The sequence below is a fragment of the Sorex fumeus genome, unplaced genomic scaffold, assembly GCF_029834395.1.
Source record: "Sorex fumeus unplaced genomic scaffold, SorFum_2.1 ptg000009l, whole genome shotgun sequence".
Taxonomy (NCBI): domain Eukaryota; kingdom Metazoa; phylum Chordata; class Mammalia; order Eulipotyphla; family Soricidae; genus Sorex; species Sorex fumeus.
The window spans coordinates 19,398,902-19,417,555 of record NW_026606066.1 but is presented as its reverse complement, the minus strand read 5'-3'; the positions used below and the strand labels follow the sequence as shown (position 1 = coordinate 19,417,555).

The 18,654-nt window shown below is 37.8% G+C and overlaps 1 protein-coding gene across 3 annotated transcripts in view; it reads left to right on the top strand.

Moving 5' to 3' along the window:
• The window catches only part of SCN7A (sodium voltage-gated channel alpha subunit 7), a 97,995-nt gene that overhangs the window by 54,094 nt on the left and 25,247 nt on the right, over window positions 1-18,654 (top strand). For all 3 annotated transcript variants that reach the window (XM_056110338.1, XM_056110337.1, XM_056110336.1), the window contains exons 11-15: window positions 520-622; window positions 1,442-1,680; window positions 4,476-4,649; window positions 8,482-8,838; window positions 16,223-16,660. In XM_056110338.1, coding sequence (XP_055966313.1) covers window positions 520-622; window positions 1,442-1,680; window positions 4,476-4,649; window positions 8,482-8,838; window positions 16,223-16,660 — 1,311 coding nt within the window. The remainder of the gene's footprint in view (window positions 1-519; window positions 623-1,441; window positions 1,681-4,475; window positions 4,650-8,481; window positions 8,839-16,222; window positions 16,661-18,654) is intronic.

Genomic DNA, 18,654 nt, shown 5'->3' with positions numbered 1-18,654 from the left:
TGTAATTATATATCTTAGTACAAAAAGTGTTTAAAATCCATTTAATTGCCTGATACTCATCAATATTTACTTCATTATTACAAAATAGAAAAATTCTGATTTGAACAAGAATTTACAAAATGTTGAAATAAAGATATCCTCAATGAAAAAATATAAGGTGTTAGAGAAATACTGTTGTTCAATAGCCTGTTTGCCGGTTCAATATTTCATAATACTCAACTATACATTACCCAACTACACAATGAATCCTTTGTCAGATATGAGTAATTCATTAAAGTTTCTCAGCGTTTGTTTCTTTTTTAATAGTATACAATAATTTATGTGCATTACAAGTCATGTTTATTCATTTACTAAAAAATTCTAAATCAATTTAAAACTGCCTCTAGTATATGAAACAGGTGATAGAGAATAGAAAGTCTCCTGTAGGTGAGAATTAGCATTTTTTAAAAAGTTTGCAATCGTCCAGCAGTTATAATCTTGGATTTAAAGCTTTAGAATCACAAAAAAATTTCTTCTCAGACCAAGACCACGCAAATAGAAATGAAGAGAAGATCACCAACTTCCATGGTCACCTCTCTGGATATGAGTAGCACAGAAGACACTACTCTTCAACATAAAGAGGGTAAAGTAAAAAAAAAATTTAGATACTGTGGAAGATATTACTTATAATATTCAAATTAAAAGAAATTCTAATAGTTTCTGAATTTCATATTACAATAGCCAAGATTTAGGAAACAGCCAAAGAATTTTAGGATCAACAATGCATAAAAATTCCCATAGGCTTGCTGCCTTAGCATTGAAAGGGACACAAAAGAGTATGAAAGGCTTTGTTCATTGGTTTAGCCTTGAAATAACAGATGTGTTACAATTTAAAATGAAGAGGCTGGAGATAGTACTGATGATAGGGAGCTAGTCTTGCACACAACCAACCAAGTTTTCCAGTCCTTGACAGAACCCATATGGTCTCCTGAGCCTCACCAGGAGTGATCCCTAAGTGCAGAGCCAGAGCATCTCTGAATGTGGCCTAAATACACACACACACACACACACACACACACAAACACAGATAGGAATATATGGTATTAATACAATTGTGTTGTTTCTATACTTGCCTATGCTTTTATAACAAACTCATTGTATAGATAACAGGTTTTTTTATAAATAATAATACTAAAAATTATATTTTATATTTTTTCTTGAGATATACTTCTTGGTTTTGCTTCTCATATGCAATTTTTTAAAAATTTCTTTGTCTAACTCAGCAAGCAGAAATAAAATAGAGAAAACTTACTTTATTGTTTTTTAACAAAAGTATTTCTATTTACTAATTCCAAATGAGGATTCTAGTTTGACTTCTCTGTGCATGTTAACAGTAACAATTTTCGATTTGTTAGAAATTACTTAATGTTTTTCTAATGTTTTTTCTGTTTTTATTTTTCAGAACTTAAAAAATCCAGAAAAAGATGCCCATTGTGCTGGTATAAGTTTGCCAAAACTTTCTTGATCTGGGACTGTTCTCCCTGTTGGTTAAAATTAAAAGAGTTTACCCATAAGATTATAACGAACCCATTTACTGATCTTTTCCTTGTCATATGTATAATTCTAAACATATATTTTTTGGCCTTGGAACATTATCCAATGAGTGAAGAAACCACCAGTCTTCTCAGCATTGGTAACCTGGTAAGATTATATTTAATATTATTTTCATTTACAATTTTAACACTCTTTTGTCATCAGTCCTGGAACAATTTTTAAAATGAAACATGTTCAAATGTATCATGTAAGTGCTAGATTAAGTATTGTTTTCTTGCATGCCCACCACACTATGCTCTGAAAATGTTTTAAAAATTAATTTTCATCAAAAATACTGTGATATACAAAGTTGTTTATTATACAGTTGTTTCAAGCTTGTTCCAACACCACCAGTATGACCTTCCCTTCACCAGTGTTCCCAGTTTCACTCCCAATCTCAACCTGCATGCTTTCTAGGTACATAAAAAATTTTCTTTATAATGCTTATTCCAACGAAAGTTTAAGAAATTACAAATATAATTATCAGAAAATAAATCAGTAAGTGCCAATTTGTGATCACTATGTGATTTTGTAAATAAGAAAATTAAAACCACTTAATACAATAAAATGCCTATTTTTATTCGCATTTATAAGTTTCAACTCTGGAATCAAAAGTATATTACATTAAATTTTATTTTATACTTGGATCTCATTATCATAATAATCATGGCTCATCTGTCTTTAATAAAACTTTTAAATCAATTCTATATTAATATATTTTGGAATTTACATGGAATAGGTAAAACCTAATATGTAAAATTTCCCCTATACTTTATATAAACAATATATTTTATATAAACACTGTGGTTTATAAAGTTGTTCATGATGATTTGTTTATATGTATTTAATATTCCAACACCAGTCCCATCACCATTACACCTTTTCTTCAACATTCAATTTCCCCAATCGCCCCTTAAGCCTGCTTGTTATCAATAATTTTGCTAGCAGAATGATCAAAAAATGTTTCCTTAAAAGAAAATTAGTGTAAATAATTTTTATCTCATTATGGAGGTATTAAGTACTTGTAGAGAAATTATTAAGATGTTGTTACAGGTTAAGCCTTCCATGCTTACATATTGTTAAGTGAGATTAGTTGCTTTCTGCATTACATCCCATTCAATCTGGTGTGTTACTACTAGTGTATTAGCATTGTAGAGATTGAGATGTCACTCCAGAAAGTCTGGAATTTTTAACGGAGTGGCATATCTGGAATTAAATTTATAACTGGGTAATGGCTTTGGGGTGTAGTTGTGGCTGCTGGGGGTTCCAGAAGTACTGAGAAGTGGAGGGAGGTAGCCCATCTTGGCTCTGAGAAAAGCCTGGAATTGCAAATATTTTTAAGTTTATAGCTAAAGTTTGTATATGGGAACATTTTAATTTGAAATTCCTACCTACCTGCTAGGAAATTATTTATTTACTTTTCCTTTTATATTGTCCATTTGGGTGTGATAGGGCAGAGGTAATAATATCAAACACAAGTTTTGCACTGGATTCTGATTCCTGACAGCCACACCTGACCATTAAATCATCTGTTTCAGCTTTGATTGAGAATTATAATTTTCATATTCTATCTTTGAAATTTTCCTTAACTTTCCCCATACATTTCAAAAGACAAAATATACTTTGCTTAGAAACAAAAGTGAAATGGGTAGACAATTCAAATGGGATAATACACATGCTTTGCATATAGAAGGCTTGAGTTTGATCCTAGTACCACATGGTTTAAAAAAAAAAAACCTGCTAGGCATGATTCCAGATTACTGCTGTAGTCCCTAAATACTGCTAGAAGTGACCCCCAAACACAAAATAAATATAAAAATAATTGGTCATTAAAGCAAAACAGTTCAGTTTTATTTGCTTTTATTCTTGATGTTGTTTAGATGCTCAACACTATTACAAACTATTACCCATTTTAGCTTATACATTGATATAATACCAAAAAGTAATTTAGTCATTTTTGTTCATATTTTCCAAGATACAATATTTATAGGTTTTTATCCCTTATTACATGTATATATATGCACCTTAACAGATTCTTTTATAATAAAAAAAAATATCCTTAAACACTCCTTATTATAACCACTACCACTTAAGATGAAAAACTTTTAAAACTCAGAGTCTAGAAAATGGCTCAAGTGATATCCTAGCACATGCAGAGTCTCATATTCAATCCCCTGTCACTGGATTTGTTCTAAGCATATGGCAAACTGTAGTGCTGGTGGCCCCCAAGCACTGCAATTTGAACACCAAACTGGCAGCTAACATCACAGACGTCACAGTGTTGCTGAAAGTGCTCCAGGCACTCAGAACACTGCTGAGTATTCCTCCAATAATAAAGAAAAAATTAGTTCTCAATTGTTTAACATTGTTTAATATTTTATGGGGTCCGATGGGGAATTGCTATACAAAGTGGTACGTGAGAGCTTCACCTGGTGTAATGGTAGGGGGTTGCTCATTGGTGATTTCATCAATGCATTTGCATAGATCTATACAGTGACAGAGAAGCATGCACTCAACCTATTGATCTTTCTCTCTGGCCTAACAAATTTTTTTATTTAAAAATGGATGAGACTGGACTGGAACAATAGTACAGTGGGTTGGGCATTTGTCTTGCTGACCTGGGCTCAATCCCTAGCATTCCATAGGGTCTCCTGAGAATTACTGGAATTTATTCCTGTGGGAAGAGCCAGGAGTAACTCCTGAGCATTACTGGTTATGGCCCCCAAACTGTACCCCCAACAAAAAATTATATGAGAATCTCTTTATAACACAGACTACAAAATTAATTATATCTTTAAAAACAACTGTGAAGAGTGTGACAGTGAAATAACATAATTTGTGTAGAGGATTCTGAAAGAACTATTGGGATCATATTCTCACTCACATGTTTTTCTTTTCTTTAGGTTTTTCTTGGTGTTTTCACAGCAGAAATGGTTTTTAAAATAATTGCCATGCATCCATATGGGTATTTCAAAGTTCGCTGGAACATTTTTGACAGCCTTGTTGTGTTCCATGGTTTAACAGAAATTTATCTAATGAATATTTATGGTTTTACTTATTTTCGAATATTTAGGCTGGTAAGTAGGATCCAAGATATAAATTTTATTTACTAAAAATTTAACTCAGTTTTTCAGATTTGAATGAGAATCAGTACATGTCTGTACATGGTCATCAAAAGAACTAAAGAAAAAATACCATTACAATGGCATTTATGAAAATGTAAAGATTGATATGTAGAATGATGTCACAAATTGAAGTAGTAAAGAGCAGCTAAATAGATTTGATCTTATCCTACTTATTCTTCAGAAATTTGTCTTAATTCATATCCATGACTTTTTAAAATTTATTGTTATAAAATTTATGGTTGAACAAAGATAGAAAATTTTAAAAAGAGTGTGATAAATGATAATATCAAAGCATCTGAAAGGCTAGTGATAAACCAGAATAAGATAATTAAGATTTGGGCTGGAGTGATAGCACAGTGGTAGGGCGTTCGCCTTACAAGCGGCCAACATGGCCGACCCGAGTTTGATTCCTCCGCCCCTCTCGGAGAGCCTGGCAAGCTACCGAGAGTATTCGATATGCCAGACACAGTAACAACAAAGATTTGTATTTATGAGTTTTATTTTTCTCTCCTGCCCCTGCGCCTGGCTGTTCCTCACTGGGGTCCCTTGGAGGGGAGCGGGTTGAGCTTTCCTCCCCACCCCGACCAGGGCTCCGGCAGCTGAAGACCTCCAGGACCAGCCACCACCATGCTGAGACCACTCTCCGCAAACATGAAGGTACTGGCAGAGGGACAAAGCCACGCGGGTTCCGGGGCCGAGATCTCCAAGCCTACTCGAATTGGAGTCGAGCATCCTCCACCCAGATCCTCCAAATTCCAGTAGGCGGGGATAACACCCACCACCTGGCCCCCTGGCGCCGTGTAATCCCATCAGCGGCCAAGACTCAGAGACTACAAAATGCAGCTCCCGGACGAGACCAGTGCAGTCAGTCTCCTGCCCCTGCGCCTGGCTGTTCCTCACTGGGGTCCCTTGGAGGGGAGCGGGTTGAGCTTTCCTCCCCACCCCGACCAGGGCTCCGGCAGCTGAAGACCTCCAGGACCAGCCACCACCATGCTGAGACCACTCTCTGCAAACATGAAGGTACTGGCAGAGGGACAAAGCCACGCGGGTTCCGGGGCCGAGATCTCCAAGCCTACTCGAATTGGAGTCGAGCATCCTCCACCCAGATCCTCCAAATTCCAGTAGGCGGGGATAACACCCACCACCTGGCCCCCTGGCGCCGTGTAATCCCATCAGCGGCCAAGACTCAGAGACTACAAAATGCAGCTCCCGGACGAGACCAGTGCAGTCAGTCTCCTGCCCCTGCGCCTGGCTGTTCCTCACTGGGGTCCCTTGGAGGGGAGCGGGTTGAGCTTTCCTCCCCACCCCGACCAGGGCTCCGGCAGCTGAAGACCTCCAGGACCAGCCACCACCATGCTGAGACCACTCTCCGCAAACATGAAGGTACTGGCAGAGGGACAAAGCCACGCGGGTTCCGGGGCCGAGATCTCCAAGCCTACTCGAATTGGAGTCGAGCATCCTCCACCCAGATCCTCCAAATTCCAGTAGGCGGGGATAACACCCACCACCTGGCCCCCTGGCGCCGTGTAATCCCATCAGCGGCCAAGACTCAGAGACTACAAAATGCAGCTCCCGGACGAGACCAGTGCAGTCAGTCTCCTGCCCCTGCGCCTGGCTGTTCCTCACTGGGGTCCCTTGGAGGGGAGCGGGTTGAGCTTTCCTCCCCACCCCGACCAGGGCTCCGGCAGCTGAAGACCTCCAGGACCAGCCACCACCATGCTGAGACCACTCTCCGCAAACATGAAGGTACTGGCAGAGGGACAAAGCCACGCGGGTTCCGGGGCCGAGATCTCCAAGCCTACTCGAATTGGAGTCGAGCATCCTCCACCCAGATCCTCCAAATTCCAGTAGGCGGGGATAACACCCACCACCTGGCCCCCTGGCGCCGTGTAATCCCATCAGCGGCCAAGACTCAGAGACTACAAAATGCAGCTCCCGGACGAGACCAGTGCAGTCAGTCTCCTGCCCCTGCGCCTGGCTGTTCCTCACTGGGGTCCCTTGGAGGGGAGCGGGTTGAGCTTTCCTCCCCACCCCGACCAGGGCTCCGGCAGCTGAAGACCTCCAGGACCAGCCACCACCATGCTGAGACCACTCTCCGCAAACATGAAGGTACTGGCAGAGGGACAAAGCCACGCGGGTTCCGGGGCCGAGATCTCCAAGCCTACTCGAATTGGAGTCGAGCATCCTCCACCCAGATCCTCCAAATTCCAGTAGGCGGGGATAACACCCACCACCTGGCCCCCTGGCGCCGTGTAATCCCATCAGCGGCCAAGACTCAGAGACTACAAAATGCAGCTCCCGGACGAGACCAGTGCAGTCAGTCTCCTGCCCCTGCGCCTGGCTGTTCCTCACTGGGGTCCCTTGGAGGGGAGCGGGTTGAGCTTTCCTCCCCACCCCGACCAGGGCTCCGGCAGCTGAAGACCTCCAGGACCAGCCACCACCATGCTGAGACCACTCTCCGCAAACATGAAGGTACTGGCAGAGGGACAAAGCCACGCGGGTTCCGGGGCCGAGATCTCCAAGCCTACTCGAATTGGAGTCGAGCATCCTCCACCCAGATCCTCCAAATTCCAGTAGGCGGGGATAACACCCACCACCTGGCCCCCTGGCGCCGTGTAATCCCATCAGCGGCCAAGACTCAGAGACTACAAAATGCAGCTCCCGGAACCGCGCGGCCGCATTTGCGGCCGCGCGACATCTTATCAGAATATCTGGACAAACTTGCAGGCTATCGAATATAGCCTGCCCACAGGGCAGAGTCTGGCAAACTCCCCGTGGCGCACCAAATATGCCGAATACCAGTAACAATGATGGGTCTCATTCTCCTAAAAAGCCTTGAATATAATCTCAGGGCTAGGATGAAAGAGACGTTACTGGGGCCTGCTCGAGGCAATCGACGATTAACAGGATGATGAAATGAAATGAAAAATGAATTTTTCTCTCAAGTTCAGAAAATAAATTATGTACTAAAAAAAGGTTTGCCAACATGTACATATATAAAATAGCATATGACTTTCATTTGACTAAATTCACTTCCACATTAGCAGCTAAGAATGTTACAAATACTTTTGTGCTATACCAGTAGAAATTAGAAAACCAGTGCTTAGGAAGAGACATAGTCAGACTAAGCCTAGAATGTTTTGTCTAGACTCTAATGGAATGTGCAGACATTCTCAATATCATACAACAGATGTGGGAAAATATTAAGCACAAAAACTGTAGATGGTTGCCCTAGGAAATATTAAAAGTAAAATTAGGATAGCTTTATTAGTATAATATTGAATGGGAATTCACAGATCTATAGAAGGGAATGAGTATCAAATTGGTATAAAACTATAAACTGTTGGGGCTGGAATAATACAATAGCACAGTGGGTAGGTCATTTGTCTTGCACACGGCCAACCCAGGTTCGATTCCCAGCATCCCATATGGTTCCCCAAGCACCTTTAGGAGTAATTCCTGAGTGCAAAGCCAGGAGTAACCCCTTGCATTGCCAGGTGTGACCCAAAGAGCAAATATATATATATATATATATACACATATATACATATATATACATACATAAACTGTTATATTAAGAATTGTAAATTAAATAAATTTTAGTAATGCTAATTTAGTAATTTTATAATACTCAGAACTGGATATTTTATTCAATACTGCATACATGAATGTGTTTATTATTGACAGAAATTTGAATATGCATTATAATAGCTACTGGTTATAAGTAGTTTTTAAAGTCTTCTAATACTGGTTTCTTGCTCTTGTTTTTGTATTTCTCTATTAGTTGCGAATTTTCAAGTTGGGGAAATATTGGCCAACATTTCAGATCTTGATGTGGACTCTTAATAACTCATTGGTGGCCTTGAAAGACTTGGTTCTCCTATTATTTATCTTCGTGTTCTTTTCTGCTGTGATTGGCCTGCAGTTCTTTGGTTCTAGTTACCAAAGTTATATCTGCAACATAGATGAAGACTGTCAACTCCCACGCTGGCATATGTCTGACTTTTTCCACTCCTACCTGAATGTATTCCGAATTCTTTGTGGAGAGTGGATAGAGACTTTATGGGATTGCTTTAAGGTTGCAAACATACCTTTTTGCCTTTCTTTTTACATGATGGTAATTTTAATTGGAAACTTATTGGTAAGTAATTTATAATTTTAAGTTTTCATTGAAACTTTGGGGTAAAATAGTCAAATATCGTTATGATTTGAATTTATGCAATCCAGTGGTTTATGTAATCCACTGTGATGGCTCTTGCCACTTGTGGGTATAGATCAGTTGAAAGACAACCCAGTTTTATATGAGCCACACATTAATATACACTGGATTTAAAGCCTTGCTCTATAATGTAATTATTATTTCACCAATAATTTTATCTTAAACACATTTTAAAACAATAATGGTTTACATAATATGAAAACATTAGTAAAATGAATTTTACCTGTTTTACTTATACATATGTGATGTACACTTTTTTGGTTGGCTCACACTGCTTATAGCTTGACCACTCAAAGTATCATTGGTATCCTTTAGGATATAGTTATTAATGTGACCTCAGACCTCATTCTAAACCTATAGAATAGAATCTAAATGTTAACAATACTTATAGATATATTTTAACAGTTTTACTTCTTTGAAAAATAACTCACATAAGAACATTTTTCTCAGATCAATAAAAGACTTGATATTTTTCCTTTACTTATGAGTCAAAGATAACAAGTTCATCTCCCAAAAGGCATTTAAAAAGCATGGACTAGATTCAATTATATTAGTGCCTTTTTTCATCACTTCTGTTTCACCTTGGACCTACTCCTGTCACACACTTACTAAACTGGCATATATTTATTTTTTATTTTATTTTGCGGTAGGGCATTTGACTTGCTCGCGGCTGACTTGGCCAACCCGGGATCAATTCCTCTGCCCCTCTCGGAGAGCCCAGCAAGCTACCTAGAGTATCTTGCCCACACGGCAAAGCCTGACAAGCTACCCATGATGCATATTCGATATACCAAAAACAGTAACAACAGTTTTCACAATGGAGACGTTACTGTGCCTGCTCGAGCAAATCAATGAACAACGGGAGGACTTTGCTACAGTGCTATTTTTTCTCCATCACTTTAAGATGGAACATTAAAAAGCTGTTCATGACTGGAATTCAGCCATACAATGTTCCAACACCCATTCCTCCACCAGTCTAACTTCCCAGCACCAATGTCCCCAATTTCTCTCCCACCAACCCCCCGCTCAAACCCTCCTAATCTCCATCCCCCACCTGCCTCCTCTATAGGCAGCAGATCTCTCTCTCTCTCTTTCTCTCTCTCTCTTTCTTCTCTCTCTCTCGTTGTAGGCATTATGGTTTGCAATATGCCAAAGGTTATCATGTATATCCCTTTATGTACTTTCAGCACTCAGTTCTTGCCCAGAGTGATCATTTCCAACTAATGTTGTCATAATGGACCCTTCTCTATCTTAATTGCTTTCTACATCCCATACCATTGTGATAATTTTCAACCATTGACCAGTCCTCTTTGGCCTTGGATATTAGTTTCATACAGTTTTTTTCATATCTCACAAATGAGTGCAGTCATTCTATATCTGTCCCTCTCCTTCTTACTCATATTACTCACATGGTACTCCAAAATTTTACAAGTCAAATTTCCTGACTTCGTTTTTCCTAACAGATGTATAGCATTCCACTGTGTTGAAGTTCCATCATTTCTTTATCCAGTATTCTGTTCCTGGGAACTCAGCTTGTTTTCAGATTTTGGTTGTTATGAATAGTGCTGCAATGAACATAGAAGTGCAGTGATGTTTCTGCTGTGTGTTTTTGGGTCCCCAGGGTATATTCAAGCTGGCATATGCTTAAGTGTTGGTGATTGGGATAAAAATAAGCACAGATATCTCCATACCTAATTCATACTATTGATACTAGCTAGATCTTACTGGAGTAATGGTGAGGTACGATTGTCCAAGTGGGATTGTGAGAGGCAATACTTCGTGCATATTAGATTGCTCTCTGTCTTTCTGTCTGTCTTGCTGTTGACTGGTAACTGGCAGTGTAGTTTAAAGGTGGCAGTGTAGTTTAAAGCTTCATGTGTTTATACCATATCAGATCTAGTAGAGCAGTGGTTTTCAAACTTTTTATACTGATAAAATTATGAGAAATATTTAATGAACAGTTAAGGCAGAAATATAAAAAGAAACCATTATGTATAATACTATAGTTGCAGGCTGGAGTAATAGCACAGCAGTAGGGCTTTTGCCTTACACGCAGCCAGCCCGGCCAAGCTGGGTTCGATTCTTCCACCCCTCTCAGAGAGCCCAGCAAGCTACCAAGAGTATTTCGCCCACACGGCAAAGCCTAGCAAGCTACCCATGACATATTCAATATGCCAAACACAGTAACAACAAGTCTCAAAATGGAGACGTTACTGGGCCCGATCGAGTAAATCGATAAACAATGGGAGGACAGTGATAGTGACAGTGACTATTTTGGGCATTAGTTTTAAATCTAATATAAAATGAAAATACTATAGTTGTTGGAAATGAACCGGAAATAAAATTGAGCAGTAAACAAAATTGTTAATAATTGAATGTCTTGAAATTTTGAAAAATCATTATTTAATTCAATGTTAGTGCAAAATCTATCATTGTTTCATTTCTAGAATATTTAATAATTATAAGTGCAGCATTATTTCAGACACAAGACAGCAGGAATTCAGTTCATTCATTTTTTTTTATCACTGACAGTGCTTAATATTCAAGCAGTAGTGATTTCAAGGATCGGCATGAAATGTCTAGACGAGCACTGGTTCATGCACCTGCAGGAGAAAACATTTGAATGGAAGATGAATTTTCCACTTCTTTCCTAAAAACTGTATCCATTATCTCCAATTGTCTCCAATATCATTATCTCTCAGTCACATTCACATAGCTGAACCAAACTCTTATTCTCAAGGTTTGGAATATACTTATTATCTGTTATCCAGGCTGGGGAAGAGCCCAGAATTTACAGGTTAAAGATCAAGCTGGGCTAGCACCTGAGATCTGCATGTCAAAGACCAGACAGGCTTCTGATCAAGCTGGGCTAGCACCTGGGATCTGCATGTCAAAGACCAGACAGGCTTCTGTGAGTAAAGGAAAATTGCCTTTACTGAAATTTATTAAATCATTTACTGAAGGTAGTTTAAAGGAAAAAATGTTCAGCTTCATTGAAACCAGTTAGGACACACAAGAAATCTTGCCCATTATTTTTTTTCAATTTTATTGAATCACTGCTTACTAGCAAGCTTGACAAGATGGGTGCTAAGAAGTCCCTTGAAAATATATTGGTACAGTTTGGGGTATCCCTCTGGCACAGCAGAGCCTGGCAAGCTCCCCATGGCGTATTTGATAAGCCAAACACAGTAACAACAAGTCTCACAATGGAGAACATTACTGGGCCCGCTCGAGCAGATCGATGAACAACGGGAGGACAGTGCTACAGCGCAGTGCTACCCAAGGTATGGGATTTACTAATTTACATTAGTATGCAAAGTCACTCAGAACCTTTCTGGCATCAATTCAGATACAATGCATATGTCTAATGATGAAATAAGAATTATTTCCAAAATAAATTCTAAGTTTCTAGTCCCCAAAGAAAGGACAATAACTGATGATAAAGAAATTCACCAACACCATGCATATAATATATATTGTGTCAAAAATCAAAGAAAAAAAACAAAGCAATCATCTAATTGAATTTCTTTGCTTTGCTTGTGGTCCATATTTCTCATTTTTCTTATTCCTGCTGATCAGAAACTTTAAGTCATACTTGAGTAATAGATTTAAGATTTAAGTGAAAATATATGGACTCTCATTTTTTTTGTTTCTGTGCCATACCTGGCAGTTTTGTGGAATAAAATCCTCAAGGGGGGGGTGGGTGGCATATGGGGAGACGGGGATCAAATTCAAGTGGACTGCATGCAAGGGCAAGTGCCCTGTTCTATCACTCTTATTTCTGAAGTCTCATTTCTAATTGGTAGGTCATCAGATGGCTTGGCATGTTGAATCATTTGTTTGAGCACACCCAGCAGTGTTCAGGACTCACTCTATGTTCCGGGAACACACCTGATGGTACTCAGGGATCATATGCAGTACCCAGGATCAAGCCAGGGGTATTTTCATGCACAGCAAGAACTTTAGGCCGTATGTTATTTCTCTAGCATCAATATTTTAAAAGCTTAATCCCATTCAACCATCACCCTACACTGCAGTGAGGTTATAATAACCCGAAAATAAGAAAATAAGTATAAAGGGGAAAATGCAAGGAAAGAGTTTATGAGGTTAAAGATTTCTTACTCTGAAATTTCACCACATTACATTATGATATTTATTATTATATAAAATTAACAATAGTAATAATACACTACAAATTGGTATTAAAATCATGCCACATTAAAATTGATATTAAAAAAGCATGCCACATTAAAACACTTAAATTGGAGGTGGTGGGGTAGGGCCACATGTGACAATGCTGAGGACTTATTCTGATGGCCTGCGAGGACCATATGGGGTGCTCATGATTGAATCAGGGTCAGCTGCATGCAAGGCAAGTACCCTGCCTATTGTACTATCACTCTGCACCCTTAAACACATTTTTTTTAAATTTTATTGAATCACTTTGAGATAGTTACAAGCTTTCATGTTTGGGTTACAATCACACAATGATCAACCACCCATCCCTCCACCATTGCACTTTCCCCACCACCAATATCCCCAGTATATCCCCCCTTTCCCACCCCCTCTGCCTCCATGGAAGATATGATTCCCCATAATCTCTCTCTACTTTGGGGAATTATGGTTTCCTATACAGACCCTGAGTGGTTATCATGTTTTATCCATTATCTACTTTCTGCACACATCTCCCATCCCAACCGATTCCTCTAGCCATCTTTTTCTTAATGATCCCTTCTCTCTTCCAGCTGCCTTCTCCCCTTTGCTCATGAGGCAGGCTTCAAGTTATGGAGCAATCTACCTGTCTCATGTATCTAATATCCTTAGGTGTCAGCCTCGTGTTATGTGGTTTTATACTCCACAAATGATGCAGTCCTTCTGTGTCTGTCCCTCTCTTTCTGACTCATTTCACTTAGCATGAAACTCTCCATGTCTATCCTTTTATAAGCAAAATTCATAACTTCATCTCTCCTGACTGCTGCATTGTATTCCATTGTGTAGATGTACCAAAGTACATCTACATCTACATCTACATCTACATCTACATCTACAAAGTACATCTACTGGTTCTTTAACCAGTCATTTGTTCTAGGGCACTTGGGTTGTTTCCAGATTTTGGCTATTGTGAACAGTGCTGCAATGAACATATAGGTGCAGATGTAATTTCTACTGTGCTTTTTGGCATCCTCGGGATATATTCCCAGAAGTGGTATTGTGGGGTCATATGGAAGCTCAATTTCTATAAACACTTAATTTTATCTCATCCCTTAAGTAGAATTCCAACAGTGGTTCAAAGGCATATATCTAAATGTGAAAAAAGAGTCTGATTATATACTAAAACAAATATTTGAATAGCCTCCTATGAAATATTGAGTTGTAAAAAAATCGTTTGGATTTGAGCATATAAATTCAAAGAGGAGTTGTGTTCTTTGTGTGATTGTGTGAATTTTAAACAATGCATTTGAACTTGATCATATTTAACAAGTGACCATACATGGTTTATGGATTATTTGGTGTGATTTAAAAAAAATCTTTTGGTACTTTTATCACTTTTATTTACAGCTGCCACCAAAATACCATGAATGAGGCTAAAGAGACAGTACAGGGTTTAAGGTGCTTGCCTTGCAATTTGCCAACTCAGGTGTTTTTCTCATCATTGCATGTTGGATACTGTCAGAAGTAACCCCTGATCACAGAGCCAGGAGTAAGAACTACAAAGCATTTTGGGTATAGGTAAAGGTAAAGGCCCTCCCATTGATCATCGATTTGCTCGAGCGGGCCCAGTAACGTCTCCATTGGAGACTTTGTTGTTACTGTGTTTGGCATATTGAATACCTCACGGGGAGCTTGCCAGGCTCTGCTGTGCGGGCGATATACTCTCGGTAGCTTGCCGGGCTCTCCAAGAGGGGCGGAGGAATCGAACTCGGGTCAGCCATGTTGGCTGCGTGCAAGGCAAACGCCCTACCGCTGTGCTATCGAAAAACAACAAAAATAAATAAATAAAACATGCTGTGTAGAGCTGGGTCAATACTCAGATGGATATGTGCACATAAGTTATACTTTGCATGTTGGACCCTTAGGTTCTATCCCTTGCCCTATAGCTAACACCTTATGATTCCACAAGCAACACTAGGAATAACCTCAATACTCCTGGATCAGAAGTAGACCCTGAACACTGCTGGGTATAACCCATAAAGCAAAATAATGATAGCAATAGAAGTAGTAATAATATATTAACCATTATTTAAACTAAATCTTTTAAATCTCAAATATCTGAAAAGATAAAAAATGGCACAATAGTTAAACCTCCCTAATTATTGGTTTAAGAGTATAATAAATATATTCAATACTAGAATCCAAAAGCATTATATACTGTAACCTAAAACAAAATTAAAATTTGATTCCTGAATAATAGAGATATGTCATGTAAATGTTACTTATATAATATCCTTGAATTTAAAATCCCAAAAATATTAATAGGTCTGCTAAAATACATGTCTTTGTTGTTTATGTAAATAAATAATCCTTATAAATAAATTCATAACCCCATAGAATCAATTGACACACCCAAGTTATATGCTTCCATATCATGATGGAATTTAGATATGAGCTCCAAAGTCAGGCATAGTTAATCCTCTCCTTGTGAAATTCCTTATGGTTTTTGCATAATCTGTGAAGATATCAAGTCCACATGTTCCCAAGACAACACTGAAGTATAATAGCCACCTGGAAAAGTGATTTATTTTCTCACCTTGGTAGACAGGCTCAGTGATAGAAAAGAATTTTGGATGGAGCCGGAGATATAGTACAGTAGGTAAGGCTCTTGCCTTTTATGCAGCTGATGCTGATTTAGTCCCTGGTATCCCATATAGTCCCCCGAGCTCGCCAGGAATGATTCCTGTGCAGAATCAGGAGTAATACCGAACCTCACTGGCCATGACCCCAAAACAAAACAAACAAACAAAAGAAAATAAAATTCAAAAGCAAGACAAACTTTTGTTCTGATGTATAAACTTGATATTTGACATTTGTATTTGACACATAAGAAGTACCATATTTGACACCTATGTCTTTTTTACCCCTAATGAATTAAATTATATTCCATAATATGCTTGTCCTTAAGACATATATTTGGCTATATATGCCCAGGATAGCTCATGATCCAGGTTAAGAACTGAAGAACACTGTGGTCCATATAACTTTCAAATACCAGGTCAGCTCATTTTATGAAATTTTATGTTTGAAAGAAAACAAAAAAATATATGCAATGATAATCATATGTGTAAATTTTACTTACTTTCTCATTTAGCTTCTTTACCTGTTTATGGCATTGGTGAGCTCATTTAGTTCATACAAGGCTGCAACAACTGAAGTCAATGATGAAACAAAAAATCTCCAAATTGCAATGACAAAGATTAAGAAAGGAATAAACTCTGTGCTGTCTAAAGTATTATGCAAAAATCAAAATGCTTCAAAGAAGAAAATGGACAATGTAAATGAGGTATATGTCAAAGAGAATATTTCTGATCATACACTTTCTGAATTGAGCAACACCCAATCTTTCCTCAAAGATAAGGAAAAAGGCAGTGATGCAGAGAAAAACACAATGACTGAAAATGAGAGTCAATCACTTATCCCCAGCCCTAGCATCTCAGAATCTGTACCAATTGCTTCAGGAGAATCTGATATAGAAAATCTGGATAATAAGGAGGTTCAAAGCAAGTCAGGTGATGGAAGCAGCAAAGAGGTAAGCTATCTTAATATCCTGATTGTACAGTTTTCTAGCATTGTTGTTAATTACAGTGAACCAGTGCTGAAGTCCCAGCGAGATCAACCATTTGATCCTAACTATACCATGTTTGATATTTTGTTCTAGATCGAGTAACAAACTTCCCCAACTCCAAATTTGCAAGCGGTATAAAGTTTTAGTACGGAATATAATGAAATGGAGATCTTCATTTTCAGAGGTCACTTAGTGCCTTAGCTTCATGCATTGAAATTCATTAGAAAAGTATCTCAGCTCTCAATGAGGAAAGGCACACAATGTATCTTTCCAGGTCTCCAACATCCCCTGCACTAAAATTTTTTATAGATCTTTAGGGATTTGGTAGCTTCTGTCTATATTAACTTCTTATACTGGTCTTCTAAAAGGAGTTGAGTTTCATCTGTTCAATGTCGTTTCAACTCCAGTGAAGGCAGTTTATTTTAGATAAACATATTCACTCTTCCTCATGCCCAGTGTTCTCAGGTTCATTTTCTTTTAGTTAATATTACTGCCACAAGAAAATAAAATTCTTCTGTGACATACTTTGTATGCCCACTTCTCTTAATCGATTTCTGGGTAAAAGAGTTATTTACTACAATATGCCTTATGAAGTTAATCAATAATTTCTTACTAATGTTAATAGAAAGAATAGATATGAAAATATATACAAATGATTCAACTTCATATACCTGTAAATATTGAGTTTGCAGGAGTTTCTATTCACACTATGTAACTGTTTGGTTCTGAGTTACACTCAATACTTACTTATATATAATTGTTTATATATTCACTTTGCCAAACATTTTTGAATTATGTACCTATGCATCTTAGGATACTGAGCTACTAAAATGCCAAAGAATATAAAATCACATGAAAACTACTGAAATTAATTGTTTATAGTTTTGAATTTATATTGATTTATAAATAAAATTAAAATAATATGTACTCATATAATGTAAATATAACATTAGTTTATGTTGATGGTTTCTAAAAACTCTAAAAAATGTGATACATCATTTTCAATTTGAAATTATTGATTATCCATAATATAGTAAATTTAATAAATGCCTATACTAAAATCAGTACATCATTGTCTTTTATTTTATTAAAAATAAATAAAATATAAAATGAATTGAACTATTCAGAAGAGGTTTGCTTATTTAAGAATAATGTCCTCCTGGATAGTTGTTTTAATCAGACTATATAATTTCTTACTAGCAAATCACCATATGAGGTTTAAAGCAAATAAAGTTTCCTAATAATGGTTACTTGACAATTACTGCTCATAAGATGTAGAGCAAAATATATATCATTTCTTTTTTTACATATACTACTTGGATCTTTTCTTAATGTTTCAATAAAATATTGGGTTATTTATAAATGTCTTAATGAGCCTACCTTACTTTTTAAGTGAGAAAATTAGTTTGCTTGTTACTAACTCTAATACATTCTTTAAATTATTTTATTTTTCATATTAATTTTTAAATAGAGTAAACTCAAGTGAGAACCTTTTTTCAAGTAATAGTAAAACATGTCAGTAGCATTATTACTGCATGTACAAAGTCATGATCAACTTATCCTACAGAGTTTAGAGTGATAGTCAAGAGCAGACTGGAGAGATATAGTAGTGTTATAAGTATAAAAAAAGGGACACACAAGGATTGCACTCATTGCAGCATATAAAAACTAGTATGTCAATAATAGCCAAAGACAGAGAAACAAGAGGTAAGAGGACTGGTCCATGGTAGAAAGCTTCTCACCAAGGGGAAGAGGGAATGAATGCAGTTAGGACAGGGAAGTGACTTCTAGGACAATGATAGTTGGAAATAATTACTCTGGACACAAACTGAGTGCTGAACGGTAAGGTGATATGCATGATACCCTTTCAATAACAGTATTGCAAATCACAGTGCCTAAAAGGATAATGAGAGAGAGACAGAGAAAGAGAGAGAGAGAGAGAGAGAGAGAGAGAGAGA